This window comes from Parasteatoda tepidariorum, chromosome 8 (genome assembly GCF_982258835.1).
Source record: "Parasteatoda tepidariorum strain Cologne lab strain chromosome 8, Ptep-v5.0, whole genome shotgun sequence".
In the NCBI taxonomy this organism is placed as follows: Eukaryota; Metazoa; Arthropoda; class Arachnida; order Araneae; family Theridiidae; genus Parasteatoda; species Parasteatoda tepidariorum.
The window spans coordinates 69,005,623-69,025,981 of record NC_141762.1 but is presented as its reverse complement, the minus strand read 5'-3'; the positions used below and the strand labels follow the sequence as shown (position 1 = coordinate 69,025,981).

At 28.2% G+C, this 20,359-nt stretch overlaps 1 protein-coding gene across 1 annotated transcript in view; it reads right to left on the bottom strand.

Annotated features, from left to right (window-relative positions):
- LOC107445982 (uncharacterized) overlaps nt 1-19,813 on the bottom strand; it is a 34,417-nt gene extending 14,604 nt beyond the window's left edge. Inside the window, exons 1-4 of the mRNA XM_071181221.2 lie at nt 19,521-19,813; nt 13,883-14,015; nt 10,431-10,553; nt 5,953-6,060 (exon numbers count right to left, since the gene is read on the bottom strand). Coding sequence (XP_071037322.2) covers nt 5,953-6,060; nt 10,431-10,544 — 222 coding nt within the window. The 5' untranslated portion in view covers nt 10,545-10,553; nt 13,883-14,015; nt 19,521-19,813. The remainder of the gene's footprint in view (nt 1-5,952; nt 6,061-10,430; nt 10,554-13,882; nt 14,016-19,520) is intronic.
- Nucleotides 19,814-20,359: the final 546 nt, after the last annotated feature.

Genomic DNA, 20,359 nt, shown 5'->3' with positions numbered 1-20,359 from the left:
AAATTTACTTCTTACAAGAATCGCGATAGTTGATCTTAAAATTGCGTGAATATGAATAACAATTATAGATTTTGAAATCACATGAATATGAAATTATATATACGATTTTGAAAATGCAAACTGGGATATCGAATTTTTAAAACGCGTAAATACAAATCACGATTCATAATTTTTAGATCACGTAAATATGAATCATGATGCGTAATTTTTAGATTGCATAAATAAGAATTTTGATGCATAATTTTTAGAATGCGTGAATACGAATCCCAATGCCTTATTTTAAAATCACGTATAAATACGAAAATCAGTGTTTGATATTATAAACCGCATGAGCAAATCAAGACATTGAATTTTAAACTTGCGTGAATACGAATCGCTACATAGGTTTTTAAAAAAGGCGTAAATACGAATCACAATATCGGATTTTTAAATCTCGTAAATAAGAATCGCAACGTACAATATTCAAATCGCGTGAAAAAGAATCGCAACACGCAAATATGAAAAGTTAAGTTTGATATTAAAATTGTGTGAATAAGAATCGAGATATTAGCAGATTCCAGGCTTGGGACCTCTAAAAGGCTTGTCAGAAGCAGCGTCGTTTGAACTACGAAAATCGGATCTATCTGGAGGGCGGGTAAAAAATTTGGAAAATCTTATCTGCTGCGTCTAAAAGGGGAGAAAATAGCTAAAATAAGTAAAAACGAGAAAGGATTGGTAGCTATGTAGTTTGAATTTTCTGTCTCTCTTTGAAAATCGGTGAATTTTCTGAAAAAGCGGAATACTTATAAAAAAAAAAAGTAAAATTTTTAGAAAAGCTGAATTTTTGATAAAAAAGCTGAAATTCAAGAGATAAAAGTGAAAAAATCGGAAATCCGCTAAAAAGCGGAAAAATCTCATCCCTGTTTTACATATTAATTCACAAAATCATTTTCAGCACAATCTATAACTAATGGTAATGAGATGTTAATGGTGAAATCCTTTAATCCTGTGTATTTCCATGTGAAGGCTGCATGAAAGACAGAGCTAAATCTTAGGTATTCCATATTCCATGACTATTCCATAACCCCCTCCTCTCCTCTATTAAACATCGTTTCTGAAATTATTCATCCATAATTTACACAACCTTCTCTAAATGTTATGCAGCAACAATTCTCTCTGAAAATAAAAATTAGAAGGAACATATCCCATTTTCACCATGTTTAAAAGCATTATTCATTATGTGTAATCTACAACTGCCAATGAATATGACCAGGTGGGAATATTTCTCTTTTAATTCACACTGAAGCTTCTAATAGAATTTCCAATTGACATAGGGTCCATCCATGGATAATTGAAGTATTTTAGAGAGCTTTTAACCATCATCCATGCATTTGTAAAAAGAGGACAAAATATTTTCTGCAGTTCCATGATCCATAAATTGGGAGGTAAGATACTTAGTGCAAACTTTATTATCAATTCCTTACCATAATGTCCATCTGCTTAGATTGTAGAGACTGATTTAACGTCTCATCAAAGAGTACAGTGTAGCAATCAACATTCTTCAGCTCATTTATAAGAATCCCTTTGAAGTATAGTGCCGATCCAAAGGAGCCCAAATAGGCTCACCTTGTGGCACTACAAAAAAATTGTCTCGCTATACAGCTATCAGCAAACATTTTGGAGAACAATTTACTAATCCCTTCACAGGAGTTACATGAATAATTACTAGTGATGCACTTCAGATTCCAGAGAATTTCAGCATCAAGCACATTCCTTTTGACTAGATAAGAAGACAATGTTACCTCGGGCACTAAAGTTTCTGTTTCACATGGGGCACACGATGTTGAAGGAGTATTTACACCAGATGAATTAGATGTTGATGTCTTTGGAAAAAGAGAACTCAGGGCATGAGACTGCTTTTTTGTTTTACCTTTCTTTCATGTGTGATTTCAGAGCAGATTCTTCCATTTTTGCGATATCGATCTCCTTCATACATAATCGGCACTTGGCTCTGAACTTCTTTTCGGGCATCGATAAAATCCATTCTTTATAAGCTTGATTATCCATCCATTGGGGATTAAAATAGCACTTCCCAGGCATAACTAGTCTAAACTACATAACACAAATACGAAGCCGTGCCTTTGCGAATACGCTTTACAATAAAGTTTTGAAATGACGCAAACGTAAGGACAAGTGCGGATGGTAAAACGGCAAATTTATTGAAAACTACAAGGTACATATTGTTACAAAATTCGAGAGTATTCCAGTTTCGATAAGAAAAAAGAAGATCTAAGCATATGCGACAGAAGATGAAGTGGAGTCTCGCCCCGAACGCATTGATTGTCTGCTGTGGTCCGCGCGCTTGGCAGACACCAAGACGCTAGGCCCGGTTAGAAACGGTGGCGTTAAAAACAACGTGAGAGAGCTCGGGAACAAAACAGAAAGAACGAGAAAGATCCGCGGGTGTTTTATAAAAAGGGCCGCTGGCAGTATTGGACAAATTCAAGGACCTATCAAGTTTTTCAAGGACCTAAGACGTTTTTCAAGCACTTTCAAGGACCTAAATTTAGCAAAAAAAAAATTCAAGGACTTTCAAGGACTCTCAAGGACCGTGGGAACCCTGGTTTAGCAATGACATAGAGTATGAGATAAACGTTGTAAAATTTAAAGTAGCTGCTAAAATAAGGAAATTTGAGAATAGTTAAAATAAGATTTTATCTTTGTAAATTACACCCTTCACTGTTAGATGCAGAGTAACCCCCCTGCACTTGGATAGCAATAAACATGTTAAAATATTTTTTTCATTTAAAATACTGACAAAAATTCAATTTTTCCCTTTCGGTACTTTACAGATTTGCGCAAAGTTATTGTACATTCCACAGGTTATCATATAAAATGATTCTGCTGCTATTGTACTCTGCAAGTTATTGTATAATTTTTCTGCAGCATGAATACTTAATTGTATATTAATTCTGCAGGTTTGGCAAATCAAATTCAAGAATTGAAAAATCAGAGATACAATAAATCACACGATAAAGTGAACGAAATACAATCAACAGCAAATTTCACAGCTGAAGAAAAGGAAATACTTTTAAAATCTGCTAGATCCGTTGACACACTGATAAAATGGGGCGAAACCCTTGAACGATGTGATGAAGGTCTGAAATGCACCGCATGTCATATAATTCTTAAATTTAACTTTGAAATCGGTGACAATTATGAAGAAGATAATATGCCAATAACGTTCAGGCACCTAAAGTATGATCTATGCCGGCATTTGAATAGTATTACGCATATTGAAAACCTGAAACTAGCAAAGAAAATTAGCAAGCAAACTAAAGAATCCCTAAAAATAGGAAAATTAGCAGCAATTAACTGTGCTTCCGCAGTTTACTTGTCATTCAAACTTCAATGTTCATACAGAGATTTTGAAACAATACTAACAGAATTTTATAACAGCGGAGCTGAAGTTGGGTTGAAAAATCATTCAAAAGAATTTGCTCGAACATTTCTTCCACATATATATGACATTTTTCGTAAAGAAATTTGTAACTTTATTATAGGCAATGAACTTCCAATCGGAGTTATTGCTGATAAAATGACATCTAATAGACGTAGTCGTCACATTATTGGTATTAGGATACCTATATTCGACATAAATCACGATTCCTTCTATAAGTCAATTTATCTGGAACATAATGCTGTCACTGATTTTACCGGTGATGGTCTATCGAGCAGTATTTTAAACACGCTTGAAAAATTCGATCTTGAAACCACATATATTCGCAAGCATTTAACTGGCCTTGCAGTTGATGGTCAATACATAAATCTTGATGTTGGAAAACATCTGCAAAATAAATTGGCAAAAAAAATAGTTGTATGATGGGATCCCATGCACCGAATTGAATTAGTAAAGAAACATGCCGAAACACCCAAGATAGTTCAAGATGCTTTCGAATTAATACACGATACCATGAAAAAATTTTCCACGGGTAAAAGTTATGAATTATTATTGAAATATGCAGAAAAGGTTGGCCATTTTTATAAACCAAAATTATTTAAAACGATGAAATTTTCTTCTTATTGTGAAGACATCTTTAAAACATTTATCTGCGATTACAAAATATTGGTGTCTGCTTGTGAAGAAGATCCAGATGGTTACATTTTAAGAGATACACTTATGAGTAGGGAAAGAATTTTCAATATTTTAGCTCTGTCAGGGTATGCGTCAAGAAAAGTCCAAAATTCTGATTTGTTTCCTTGGCAGTACACATCAGTCATTGAAAGTACATTTTCTTCCTTGACTATAATAAAAAATTATCTTGAAGAACTGTCAAAGACTGTTTCTAACGCCAAAGAGTTTGTTGATTTACTAAATAATTTGCCAAAAAGTTTATTTCCCAACTTGAGATCTGCAACAGAAATGTTTCCACTTGACCCTAAGATGACTGGCACTTTTCATGATGTGCCACTGCCAGAAAAACCAGTCAGTTCAAAAATTTTACGAGCTCATAATTCCAATCAAGACTCAGCCTCATTATTGAAAAACAACTTAATTGATTTGTCAAAGTATGTTGGATGTCTAATTAGTCAGGCAGATTCATATTTTTCAGAAAATAAATCTAAAAATAGAGAAACTATAAGTGCTTTTGCAATCACAAAACATTTGAACTTTTTATTTAATAATGAATTTTTGCTGTATCCAAATACCAAAGCAAGCATAGATCAGGGAGGAGAAACCAAAGGGTTGAATAAAGAGCATTTTAACTCTATATTGGATGAAATTCCTTTTGTTTCAAAAGATACAGTTATGAGGGAAACTCTTTGGTTTGAATTTTCTATATTTAATAAATGGATGTATTCCAAATTACATTGCTACTTATGTGATGACAATATTTGTTCTCAAAATTTATTATTCAAAACCGCATTCCAAGAATTAAACAGTAGGATACCTACTTTTATTTATTTTTTTGCTTCTTCACTAAACATACCAATTTCAGAAGCTATTTGTGAAACATGGGGCTCAATTATTGACCGTGTAAATAAACAGAGATTAAGATCTAAAGAAGGAAATGAAGAAGATGTTGGAACAAATGACAAGAGAACATTTATTCAAATAAATGGACCACCAGCTGGATACAAAAATAATCGAAAGTTTATAAAAGCAGGCTTAATTGATATGTATGGACCCAATTACGCTGTACATTTTACGAATTTTCACAGTAATAAGATTATGAAAAATTTTGTCACTTCCAAAGTAATTAACAAAGTGAATACAGAAGCCAATTGTTTACCATGCTTTAAATAATTAAAAAAATATTTTATATTATGTATTACTCAACTTTAATATTAATTTTTTCACCTGATTTGTTTCTGTACCTGATATAACTACTATAATAAAACATTAAATCATATTGTTTTAAACTGATACTTCAAATTCAGTTATTTTGTTTAATAAATTTAATCTTTTTGTCCATTCTTAGCTATTTTTATTCTATCTTTTTACACGTTCTGGGTAATCTTTATTTATGCTCTAGTAAGCATTTTTGTTTGCACATCTAAATATTTATAATTTTTCTTTATTATAAGATTATACAAATTTAAACTTAAACAAATTTAAACTTATGTTATGAAATTAAGAAAAAAAAATCTACACAGTTTTATTCTATGCATGTAGGCCTTTTTATAACCACGAAGTGCATCTATTATTATAAATTCATTACACATATATTTATAACGATAAAAATATCTTGCAGAAAGATATTGGTTCTAGTTAGGTTTGTCGCAGAAAGCCAGAAAAAATTCTGCCACAGGGACCATAAACATCTTACTTATGGGGTAGTTTTGAAAGAAAAATTTGATACACTTAAAAAATTTAATACATTTCAAAACTGCAGTGTATGATGACATACCTAATTGTGGGCAAGAAAAGAATAAATAAGAACTAAAATGAACATTCAAAGAAAACATTACCCATGCACCATTGCAGGCATTAGTTGGAGTCTGATCCCAAGTGTCCATGCTTGCATTTCTAGAGCTTTTGCTGCTTGCATTTGAACCCTCCCAGAGCTTTTTCTCACCCTAAAATTAAAATTAGTAAAATGAAACTTGGAGTATAGTTTGTCTAAAATAATCTTGCTAAATATTTAGTTATGCCAAAAAAATTCTTTATTTTCTGTAAATAAAATGTTTCATTTATAAGGGTATACATTAAAAGAATTAATACTAAAAAGCTGAATTAGAGTTGTGAATGAGAATAGTTTTCTTAACTCTGTCATGTTCCTATTTCAAGTAAAAACAGAACATTTTGTTTTAAATTCATTGCAATAAATATTTTTAAGAAAATTTTTATGGAATAAAAAAACAACCATGTTTGAGAAGATTTATAATTTTCAAACCAATATATTTTTTATTAGTTCTGGGTGAAATATAAATAAATGGGTTTAAAACGATTTTTCAAAGGTATAAACACATTCCTATGGCCAGAAAATTGATACGCTTCCTTAAATAACAAATACTGATAAATTATTTATTCTTTCATCATTTATATATTTCTAATAGTAGTATTTCTTTTTCATCCTCTATCATTCTTAATATTATTCTCTATTATTATTATGATTTGATATTTTACTTTTATCGCAAATTAACAGTTTAAAACTGAAAGTGGTATTCTTTTATTATAAAATAATCCAGTATTATCACCTTATCAGATAATATTCTGTAAAAAAATATTGAAAAATTTAATGAAAAATCATATTGAAAACGGTATACAATTTTGAAATTATCACTAAACAGCAGTGTTTTCACTACAGAACAAGAATGCGAGAACCTCGCATATTTTTTTCTTTTCTCGCATTAAAAAATGATTAAGACGAGAAGTTCGCGCACTCTATTAATCAATTTTAAAATCCGCGAATCTCTCGAATTTTGGAAAAAATTTTGTCTTCTGCAAATTTGAATAAAATCCCCCATTTTGAAAAAAACAAGAAAACAGCTACGACAAGAGTTGAGGGGGAAAAATGAGTCCTTTATAATAAGTTGTTTAAAGTTAGCTCCATTTTTAGCTGTAAATGAATTACCGAACTCCCTCACCGACAATTTACAGCAATTTATAAAAGTTGAAGTATGTGAAAACCATATATGGCAACGTTACTTTTAAAAAGTAACGAGTAAAAGTACAAGTATTTTTTAAAAAAGTAACGAGTAAAAAGTAAAAAGTTCTTATTTTAAAAAGTAACAAGTAAAAAGTTCTTATTTTAAAAAGTAACGAGTAAAAAGTACAAGTAAAAGTACAAGTACTAAACAAAAAAAGTAACGATTTAAAAGTACATTTCTAGGAAATCGAAAATTAAAAGTAACATAAAATTTTATTGAATATTCTTATGTTCTTTAATGTTTTGGCAAAATTGTTGTTATTTATTTAATTATTTTTAATTTTTAAAAAGTTATGGACATTAATTTATTTTTAAATTCGGAAGAATATTATAATATAATTTTATAATATAATCGTATAATATAATTTTAAAATCAAATATAATTTTAATATCAAACTTTTTATGGATTTGCACGAAAAAGAAATTTTATCTATTGATTTTAATTTTTAGTTTATTATTTTTATTTATTTAAATTACCATTGATTTAAAATTGTTTTACTCCATAGAAACGCGTTTTAAAAGCACAAACATAAACAAAGCAAACACGGGGTTTCGCCTAACGGAATAATTAAAATTTGTAAACGAATTTTAGTATCAGCGGTTAAATTAATGCCTTCGAGTTTTCAAGAGTTAAAATAGTAATTATAAGAGTTTTCAATAGCACAAATAGTTCTGAAGCCTTTAGAGATTTGACTGGGCTTTGCTTGGCAAGGTCGGGCATTAACATAATTTTAGTTAAAAATGTACTAGGTAAAAATGTATTTAGTAAAAAATGCATTAAGACAAAAATTTATTATTAGTGAGTTCAAAAAGAAAATTGAAAAACGTAATAACAAAATCCAGCATTTTTTATTTAAAATGTATTAAATAAATACATAAAACTCGAAAATGAATGAAAATAACTAGCTAATTAATATTTTTATTCATTTTGCAAAATAATTGCGTTTTCAGCTTTTAGAAATCTTACCGAGTTTTAGAAAAAAGTAACGATTTCCTTCGACATTTCCGTTACAAATACTTGCACTTTTTCCCTAAACAAGTAACGAAAGTACAAGTAAAAGTACTAAATTTAAAAAGTAACGAAGTACAAGTAAAAGTACGTACTTTTTACTTGTACCGGCGGTACAAGTAACGAAAGTAAAAGTACTGCCATATATGGTGAAAACTATGCTGGAAGACCTAACAAGAAGTATGAACATGGAAATAACTTCAACGAGCTTCACTATACTATAACAAAAATAATTGAAAAGCCTATAGTGGCAGATGTAGAGGATAAGAAAGTGAGTGCACAATGCTACTAATTTAATTAGTGATTCCGAATAGTTCAGCATCTGTCATTTAGAACCCAAAACCGAATTAAAACAAAATAACCTAACAGATTTGACTGATGAACATTTGAGCAACCTAATGAGAATAGCTGATGAAAAAGTAGGTATAGAACATTTTCCATATGATGATGCAATAAAAATATTCAATGGTTTAGAAATTAGAAGATGTTAAAAATGTATTATAATTAAAGAAATATTTTTTTCCTCAAGTCTATTCGTGTTTTTTTAATTTTTAGAAATCTCACTTAACTTTTTGAAATCTCACCCTGTTTCTGAGAAAGAGCGAGAAATTCTCTCCCACTTTTTTTCTGTAATGAAAACACTGCTAAACAGCAAATGAGTTATATTTACTTTTATGAAGAATTTTACACAAAATTATTTCCAGCAAAACCTGTTATTAAGAATTAACTTTACATAATGTTACTAAAAAATCTGACGAAAAACATGAACTAATTTCAAAGCAACCAAACATTGAATAAAAATTAAAAACAGTATATTAAGTTCCAATGTTAACTGAATAAAATGATTTTTAAAATCTAAGGATCTTTTAATTAAGATTTAAATTTTTACGTAACAATCTGATATCCTTAAAAAATAAAAATAATAGCATAATTTACATTGCAACAAGACAAATTATAAATAGACCAAATATTTAACTTTCTTGTTAGAAGCAAATCATGCTTTCGTATTTAGTACTTAGGGAAAAAAAAGTAATTTTTAAGAAAACTTGAGGTTTTCATCTAAAAACCAGTAAACCCCAGGTTTTTGATGAAAAACATAGGTAGGCTGGAATTTTTCAAACTTTTCAAACCCTGTTTATTACAGATCTGTTTCATTTTTAGTACAATCATGAATTTTAAAAAATTTTACTGTTTTCTATAAATTTACAGTTACTTATTACACATTGAAATAATATACAAATTCATTTAATTCTTCAAGTTATGGTTAGGTATTAGTTGTCCCTATGGATTCTTTTCTCAGGGTTTTACTTAATTTCCATAAGCAGAAGCTTTACCAGTAAAACTGAATTTCCAGCATGGGTCTTCTACTCTACTTTAAAACTGCTCCCTCCCCTCTACCCAAAAAAGAACTAACTTTTCCATGTGCAGTAATTTGTTACTATTCTTTTTTTTGTTTAGAATGCTTCACTCTCCTCATAGAGTATCATTCCAGGCAAAAGGCAGAATATATTCATGAAAGAACTAATATATGCTTTTTTCTCTTTGCCTGAAGACCCCCCCCCTCCCATACACACACATTCCTTTTTGTCTTTCTAAAATGTTCTACCCTCGATGCATGGTCTAATTCTAGGTGATAAAAACATGATTTTCTGTTTTAAAAAACTGAACTAAAAAATTGCTCCTATCAACTATAGTGATGCTGAAAAGTTAAGGACTTTTAAAATCCTTGTAGCAAGATTAAGTACTTTTAAGGGCCCTTATTTTCCAAAATAAAAATTAAGCAGTTTTTAAGGACTTTTAAAGACCGTGGGAATCCTGAGATAAATATAAGTATTTCAGTGAAAAAATGTATATATATATATATATTTTGATATTTGTAGGTAGTAAAAGTTGCAACAAGATGTTAGAATAGGTTTAAAAATTAATAATAAGTATCTATTTAAAATAATACTTCAAACTTATGAGATAATGTAATAAAGACATTTTCAAGATATATGTTGAACAAATAACTTATTCATTTTTTATGTAGAAAAAACTGAAATATCCTTTATTTTAGCCTATTAACAGAAAATTATCTTCCAATGATCAGTCATAGTTCTATTTATAGTGTGGTGCGATGGAAAAATCTTATTTAAAAAAGGACAACAAGACTAAAAAAAACTTGGGAACCACAAAATTAAGTCAAATTTTAAAAGAAAAACTATACAACTGTTTAAAATTAAACTCCTAATAGATAATGTAAATAACAGCATATCATTAAACAAATGTCATAAGAGAACCTAATTTACCCAATTGCCGTTTTGTCCTTTTTTCTTTCCTTTTCTTGAGTTTGAATCAGCAGAAACCTTAATTTTGCTCCTTGCTCCAAGATGATTTGAGTTATTTCTATCAAACTGGGACATCTTTTTAAACTAAATAGAATAAGAACAGAATATCACTTAAAATCGACAACACAAAAATTTCAAAATAACAGAGGTTTTTATTACAATTGAACTTATTCCCTGTAAGCACAAACAATCAATCATGTCAAAAGAATCACATTTGCTGAAGTTATTCATCAATACAAAAATTAATTTCTTATTTAAATTTCACTCTTATCTCTGCTAATTAACAACAGACTTGTGACGATACTCTCAAAACAATGAGCTTAACATCACATTTTCCCTCTATTGCATTTCTCCAAGCGCATATGAGTATATCCTGTTAATCAAAAGATTTCTTGATGCAAAGATAAAAATTATTCCCAAATATTAACTCCTTCATTTAACAGGGATGAAGATAATATTAAATTGTTTATTAAAAGAAGAAGAAAAAACATGAAGCAAAAAAAGATTTTTTTAAAGAAAAATGGCTACACTTTCAAAGGAAATATTTCAAAGAACATAAAAGGACAGGTCTCAAAATTAACATTGGTCTGTTAGTCTGATTAATAGTTCAGTAAAATTCTATTCAGACTATAAAATAATCACTCACAGACTAGCAATCATATATAAAGAGCTAGTATGCTATTTTGGTTTTTTGATTTTCGGTTTGATGTCCTGGTCTTTGCTTTTGTCACAAAATAGCGTAGTCTTTGTACATTAATTTCTCCTTTAAATTCAGTTTATTAACTCTTTTCTTTAAAAAAAAAAAAAATAAAAAAACATTTAATGGAGACAAGTAAATGGTTCATTGTAAATGTGTACAGATTAGTAATACCTATTAATTACTGAACCCTATGATCAGTGACTAAATGTTCTTAATTTCTACCTCTGAATTTTTAGTAACTCCTTCGAAGATTTCAAAAATACTTGCAGAAATGCCAATTTTACTTGTTTTTTTCATCTCACACTATAATAAATAGATGCTTTTTTTGTATATGGTATATTCCTTTCGATATTAAAAAAAGAAAGTTTATTTAATAATTTCAAGAACTTTTAACTGCCCACAAAATTGCAACTGAAGAAAAAATTGACATGCTGGAAGGAAGATTTTTTATTAGAAAGTTTGTTTGAAAGCTATTGCAATTAAGTAGATTTTGTCAATTCTTGACTTTTAACAATGACCATATGTCCCTTTATTGCAAAGAGAAATAGGAAAATTCATTTATCTGCTTAGAATTTTATGCGAGCTTGCTTTACTTTGCTAAATAAGAAAGCAAAAAATTAGGAAATAGATAGAATTATAAACTGCATATCAACTGACTTGATAATTCCACTACATTAACAAAAATTTATTTGTTTATTATGAAAAATATTGAAATGAAATATTTAGTTAGATGAAGAGATGAATGCAAAATAAACATGAGGTCTGTTGAGTACCTTGAAGTAATATAAATAAATTAAATATAAACAAAAAGTTTACAAAAACTATCTATACAAATTTCAAGCAAAGACATAAGTAAAAGTAGCAGGTAGGTTGTAATTTTTTTAATTTTAATTATTTATTTTAAGTTTTGTTTTTGGCGACTATGACTTTCTAAAATTTAAGAGTAAACATACAATATTAGGGTAGATGTGCCAATAATGAGTATTCTTAAGAAATTTCTTTCAAAAGTTATTGGTATAATAAGTTATTTTTTTAAAAAATATTAATCTATCAACAAAATTTAACATATTTCATAGACATGGATAAAAAATTAAAAAAAAAAACAACAACAATATATAAATCATTCAGAGAATTATCAAAAATAAATAAAAGCTGAATTTTTATTATTTATAAACCAAAATATGAAGAGGGTACCCATTACTTGCACATCTTTCCTAGAACAAAATTCTACATATTTATTGTAGATAAATGAAGTCATAAAATTTACTTAAGGCTAGTTATTGTCACAGAATAAAATGTTTTCTATGTAAATAATTAACATATTATACTATTTATTCTGTTTATCAATATCCTATCATGTACAAGGTATGTTAACCTCACTTCATTGAGTCATTTATCACACATTTTTAAATTATGATGTAAAATAAACAGTGTTTCTGAATTTTTAGGAAGAATTCTATTATTTTGGTTTGAATACACACTTCCAGCTTTGTAAAATGGAAAAACACCTTTCGCTATATATACTGCTACCTGGAGCAGAAAAAAAGTATTTTTACTAGGCATAATGAACATTGATTTAAGGTATAAGGAACATTGAACCTTATCTTTGAATAACATTTTTTTCAAATAAAAAGTTCCAAAATGAAACATACAAAATGTTTTATTTAATTAGAAATACTAAATGATAATCCATAAGAAACAATGTATGCATATTATTCTGACAAATTTATCCTAAATTCAGAAATTATATAATAAGACAGTCTATGTATCAACGGTAATTTTAGATAATTTCTAAACAGTTAATGTGTGATTGAATATTTGATCATATCAGTTGGTTATTATTAACATTAGCTTAATTGCATAACTACTTTATACATTCGAAATAATGCTTTGTAGTACATTTTTGAAATTAAAAATATCTGCTAATTAATACAAACCCAAAAACAAAACGAATACCAAAAAAAAAAAAAAAAAAAAAAAAAAAAAATGCAGCAAACTAAAAATGTTGTATGAAATTAAGAATATTAAAACAGGCTGCGTAGCCAAATTATTTTTTAAAAAAATAAGCACCTTTAAGTACTTTTAAAGCACTAAAAAAATATTTTTATCCTTTCCAAAAATAAATTCATAATTAGGATCTGTGTAATAATAAAAATAAAAAAAAATTTCCTATCATTTTTATTCCTATCATTTGTCTTAATTTATAAGCATAAAATCAATAAAAATTTAAAAACATTTTCAAAAACTTTACATAATCATGATAAAATAACTAGTTTCTGATAAATATTGCAGAGAAAATTGTGAAATAATGCATTTTTTTTTTTTAAATTTAGAACAATCGATACAGCAAGGAAAAATCTATTTTTAAAAGATAGAAAATGAAGCACTTTTTACAAACCCCAAATATAAAAAAAGGCACCTTTTACAGCTTTTAAAAAACGAAAATCAAAAATAAGCATCTTAAAGCCCTTTCTAAAAACGCTACACACCCTGTAAAACATATAGAGTATGAAATATTATATTTATTTATTGTGCATGAAATGCTTAAGATCAATATGTACAGCGGCTGAAGAATAGGTATTCAGAGCTTTGACCTAACTATGCTCGTGCCTTGATAGTAATTTTCACCTATTTAGTAGACAGACAAGATATAAAATACATCATACTTTTCTTTACAAATATGATCCAATAAAATAATATTTAAAAAATGTACCTAGAATAGTATATAAAACTTTAAAGTCAATTAACAGAGTAGCAATGAAGGCATCAAGGGTATGAGCATCATACAATAAAATGGAATCAATGAAATATCCAAGAAATATTCTGCATCTTACACTTTAGATTACCTGCAAATAAATTATAATGTAAAAAATATCTCAGTAACTTAAATGAACATTAAAACCCTTTGAAGCACAGTGGTACGACAGCGAAACCGCACTTTTTAAAAAATTATTCCTAGCGGCACAAAGGTCAATCTCCGAAACCAATAATATTAAAGTATTATTTTAACTTTACTAAACATCACCAGATAGCAGCACTACACTTAGATTATATCTTCCTTTGAAAAAAATAAAAAGTTTTCAAGGCCCTTTTTCATTACTACAAGTTTTTTTTTTTTTTACTCAATAAAATACAAAAAAAGTTTGAAGTATATCACTCAGATTTGTTGTTTATGAGCTTCTTTTGACACACAAATTTTTCCCAATAAAGATTCCTCAGAAAAGTATTTAATTTTTACCTTTATATTTTTTGGTTTCAGAGTGAAGCCACTGTGCCCCTAGAACATTATATTCACCAACACGAGTCTTTATCCTTTTCCCCCCTTCCTTCACTCAGATAGTGAAGTGGGTAAAAATTTATTAGGGTTTTTTCTTCATGGGGCTTATAAATGGGGAGCAATGTGTCTCTTATCTATTTCTATTGAAAATAAAGTCTATTACTTCTATTACTGAATTAAATACACAAGATAATACAGAAGAATAAGATTACATTATTACATATCACAGTAAATGCTGAGTAACATATTTACTTTTTATTATATTTTATTTTTATTATTATACATTTTATTTTTATTATTATATATTTCTGTACTATTTATTTTATCCTGATATTGTATAATATATATTATATTTTACTTAGAATATTTTTTGTGTTTGAAATTCATGCGTTTTATTTTTCACTAATATATATTTTATTATATACTATTTTTGTATTATATTATATTTGTTAAAGCCTTTTTTGGTCTTTAAAATTATATAAATAGTTTTAGTACTTTAAGTTTATTGTTTGATTTCTGAAAAGTGAAAATTTATTGTAAAAAAAGTTAAAAAAGATAATATTTTTTTTTCACATGAAAATGTTCTATGTGGACACTGGTTAACCACCGAAACCACCACCCCCTGTGTGGTGCAATGAATCAGAATTTTTTTTAAATGTCATTTTCCCATTCTTAGATCCTAAGCATCATAATTAGTTTCTCAATTTTAAAAAAATATGAAAATTTATGTTCGTGTGCCTCAAAGGGTTAAAAGATTTATGATAATTAAACAAAATATTAAAAACAATGTTATTAAGTATAGTTATTTAGTAACATTGTTCTCACACATAAAAAATTTTTTTTACTAAGATAGATGACTTTTAATAAAAAACAATGTTATTAAGTAGGTATAGTTACTTAGTAATATTGTTTTCATATCTAAAAATAAAGAAATTTGCTAAGATCCACCACTTTTACTACAAAAAAAGTAAAAAATAGACTTTCCACTAGTCAAAGTAAATTATCAAACGCTGAACTGAACTATTCTCTATGGGAATCACAACTAACAGAGGTTATTTCAAATTTTTTATGAAATATTTTCTCTTAATTTTTTAAAAATAAAGTAAACAGATCACATAAATGGATGATCTGTTCAAAAATTTCATGAACATGAGAAAACAAGGTCTTGTTTTTATAGCCTGTAATGAGTTTCAGTTTTAAAATTATTAAATAAAGATCTCATTGATTTTAAAAGTATTTTGCGAAGGATCTGTTTTAATCAAGGAAAATACCAAACTTCAGGAATTTTAAATTTAAAAACAGACTCCCTCTTTACAGCTTTTTTTTTTTTTTTAAAAAAGTATATGAAAGAGATGCTACACAAAAAGAAATTGGTGGCATATTTATATTAATTAGTATTAATTATGAAATGAAAAACTAGCATTCGTAATTTCGAAGAAAAAATTTGCTACGACAAGATTATCTTTGATAGAGGAATACAGACAGAGGTAAAATATAAACAAACACCTTTTCCTACCAATATCAATGTAAACTCAATTTAAAATTACGTTCACATGATTTAAAATAAACATTAGATTCCTTTTTATATCATTTAAGATCGCTAATAGTGTTTCGTATTTTAATGACTTTATATCAAATACCACGTTTGTATTCACAGTTTTAAATGCCACTATTATGATCAGGGTAGAAGTGACTTTAATTATACATTAGAATTCATATACGCGCAATTTTAAAATGAAACATCAAGATTCGTATTCATGTGATTTTAAAATCAAACAGCAAGATTCATATTTACACGATTTTTTAAATTATATGTATTTGCGTGACTTAAAAAAACACACATTGAGAATCATATTCACACAATTTAAACAAATAAATAAAATCTTGCATTGATATTTTTATTAAAACGTTGCTAACATTCTGTAGATAAATGCTTCCTGCATACACTATTTTCTTGTTTAAATTTTAGGAATATTTTCAATTATTTAAAAAGTGTTTTTGAACATTTTTGGATTTCTATTTTCAGCTTTTTGGTTTTTTTCTTCAAATTCATCCCTGAGGTACAAATCAATATAGAGTTCTATAAAAATTTAAAATTTTTTATTTATTTTTAAACACCAAAATGACATGGAGACAAAAGAGTTGAAACTAACTACAAGAGTTGATCAATGTGTACAGAATGTTTTCATTTTATCTAAGTCTGACTGTAGTTCCAATTTGATTAACATCAGAGCTTAGAATAGTCCTTCTCTCTGAGGCAAAATCGTGGTAACATTGTTGAAGAACATTACAGAGTTCTTACAGAATTTTTTTTTTAATTTGGAAGCAAAGAAGTATGAGTTTTTTATCTGCAGAATTTTTCAAAATATTTTCTTTCTGCAGAATTATATTCAAAAAATGCCTTTCTCCCATATCAGAATTGGAAAAAACACTCATGATTTTTTTCTATTTCTTTTGAGAATAAAAATTTTTTGCAATGTCTTGCTTTAGCTAGAGTTTCAGATTGATATTATAAAAAGTATTTCCAAATACCAAAAATATAAAAAAGGTTAACTATACAAATATTTTTTTAAAACAGGAGAATATCAGCAATAATATTAGAATATGTATTCTTTTATATGTAGATTAAAAAATATTCTCACATTCATAATTTAAAAATTAATATGTTCTATTCTATACATGACGGCTTCTTCTTTTCTTTTTTTTTTACGGAAAGTGCTTTTGTTACTTTAAATTAGTAAGGTATATATTTACAACTATTTAAAATGTCTCTCAGAAAGGTCTGTACTAGAGAGAATTGTTGCAGAAAGCTCGAAAAAATTCTGCCACAGGGGTCTTTCTACACTAACTTGAGTAGGTAGAAGATCTGTTACTCTTAGAGCTACTTCTTTTAATTTTTCAGAATAGATTTTTATAAAGCCTAAATGCACAGCAGCCAACCTTAGGCAATGTTTCATTATACGTACCAATTATCAGAGTAAGACAAAAATTTAACTATTAAATAATAACACTAATATTTTATAATTAGGAATACCAGTATAATAGTTTGAAAACAACCATTACCTATTATTATACAATTATTCTTCTCCAAATCATTAAACACAGGTAAATAATAATTTACATCATAAACAAATATTTCTGATGCAAGTGTTAAAATACTACAATACATTTTTTAAAAAATAATAATAGTTGTTTAAGATTCAATTTAGTGAAATAATCAGCAACAGCTATTGGAATAGTAATTTCCAATAAAAAGCTACTAAAAATCACTTCTGCACAATAATCACAGGAAGCATGCTTGTGGCAATCAGAACAAGGGATTGGTTTAAAAAAAAAATACTGAAATTTAAGGAAAATTCAAATTTTTTTTATAAAAATATCAAACTTTCAGATTTGATTTAAAAATTAGGAACAAATCCCAAAAATTCTGAACAGTTGGCAGCTATGTAAATGAAGTGCTTTGTGAGAGTTATCATTAATTTTTATTTCTACAAGAGCTGTAGAAATCTTGTTTACATTTTTAAGACTCTTGGTTCTTTATTTTTATTCACTTTGCCTTAGCCTTTTCAACATTATCCAAATCTACTCAAAATCTAATTCATCATTAGAAAATGATAGACTCTGTTGCAGTCTGACCATCTTGATTTGAATACACCAATTGTTCTGAGAATAATTTCATTTTTAGTGAAAGTTGATCAATGTCTTCCTTTATCTTTTTAATATGCTTGTTATTCAACAAAATTTGGTGTTTTGGTTTTAAATATATTGAACCCCAGCAAGATCTCAAAAATAGATTTTTCATATTTCTTTTAATTCGCTTTAATTTTATTTCAAATTCATATTGTTCAATAAAAACTGGAGTCAGAGTTGACGTGATTATAGAAACTTAATAACTCAGTTTTCCTTAACTTAAAAATCTGCATATCTTTTAAATCAAAATTTATAGATCTCCATGACTACAAATCCCACTCCAAAGCCTAGGTTTTCATGCTATATTATTTTATGTAGGATACATTTTAACTATAAAATTGTTGTTAATGATCTGTTAAGAAACACCTGACATGACCACCCTTACTGATAAGTTAAAATATCAAAATACAAATGTTGGCAATCAAAATAACTTATTGATGGTAATACACTAGCTTAAGTCTTAATTTTGAATTAAATAATTATAAAAAATAATGTTTTTATTTGATAACCTAAAATTAAGACATTACATTGATCTTAGTGTTTAAAGTTAGCTTAAGGGTTTTGACACTTATATATTAGAAAATTATCTAAGTGTTTAAAGTTAGCTTTATGAAGATTTTGAGATCTATCATATTATAATACTCTAGATTCTTTTTTATTCCGTAAATTACACATCAGATATAAACTGCTTACATATACACTACTAAAGCATATGCATTAAGTTTTTATTTGTGTAAAATGGTCACTAGGAGAAAGAAATTGTTTTAAACAGAAAGAATTTATGAAAATAGTAAAATTTAGAATACAGACTAATAAAAATTTAAAGTAAAAAACGTAATCATGTAAACAAAAACAATGAGTAAGAAATGGAGCTTGATTATTAAATTTTTAGAGAGACTTTCAAAACCCTAGTTAGAATTGAAATAATCTATGCATTGTGCAAGATTCAGCAAGAAATGTTATGAATTGTTATAGTATAAAGTTATTTATGATATAGAAGAACAAAATATGGCTATTTTTTTTTGTGTCAAATATACCACACATAAATAGTCATAGTTGGCTAATCCCACTAAAGCAAGAACATCAAACTATTACAAATTGCTAAATAGATACATTCCATTAATTTATATGAACATTTTTTAATAAAGCGTGAATAAAATTAAACATTTGTCGAAACTATGACCTTCATAAAAATATAATCTACAAAATTAAAATTTTATAGGGAATTAATAGAAATAATAATATAATAAGATTATTAAATAGCTTTTAGATTAGGTATCTGATCTGCGAGTAGTTGTAGAAAGGGACTTTCCCTTCATCAAATCTATTTAAAATTAAGTAACACATATTGAAGGAAAATTGAATGTAAAATAAAAATTCAAACCTTTAACAGGCGACATTATTTTTTATTAAAAAAAATGCTTTGTAATTTTTTATTTCAAATTGCTGCACAGTTTTCCACCAACGTGTAGCAACTTCGGATGCTTACGTCGCAATTTAAAAGCCTGGGAATATTAATAATTAGTATATCCTAGACAATTACTTAATAGCAATGAAAAATTCAAAAAACGAAATTAATTAGAGAAATTAAAAAGATCTGTCAGATAGAAAATTAAAGTAAACATCAGCAACACAGTCACAACAACTTAGTTCAAAAGTTTCGGTTCTATTTGTAATGAAGTTGCCAAAAAAATTCCAAGAAATTCTAGATCCGGATAGGTTGTTGTTGTTGGTTGTTGTTAATTTACGTCGCACTAGAGCTGCACAATGGGCTATTGGCGACGGTCTGGGAAACATCCCGGAGGATGATCCGAAGACATGCCATCACAATTTTGATCCTCTGCGGAAGGGATGGCACCCCCGCTTCGGTAGCCCGACGACCTGCGCGCGAAGTCGAGCACCTTACGGTAGCACAGTTTAACGAGGACCAATACCGCACACCCTCGGTCCCTACGCAGACTGATTCAAGTGGTCACCCACCCGCACACTGACCGTAGCCAGTGATGCTTGACTTCGGTGATCTGCTGGGAACCGTGTCTTAACGATCAGTCCACTGCGGGACCCGGATAGGTCCGATGCTGAACTTTGAATCAATCAAGAGCCAATCTCACTGAATTGAAAGTGCGTGAACCGCATTCACTGAGAGTAACCTTACAGATAATCTTTCTCATCTTTTGTGCGAACTTGATGGGCCATTCTCACTAAATGCAGTTCATGAACTTC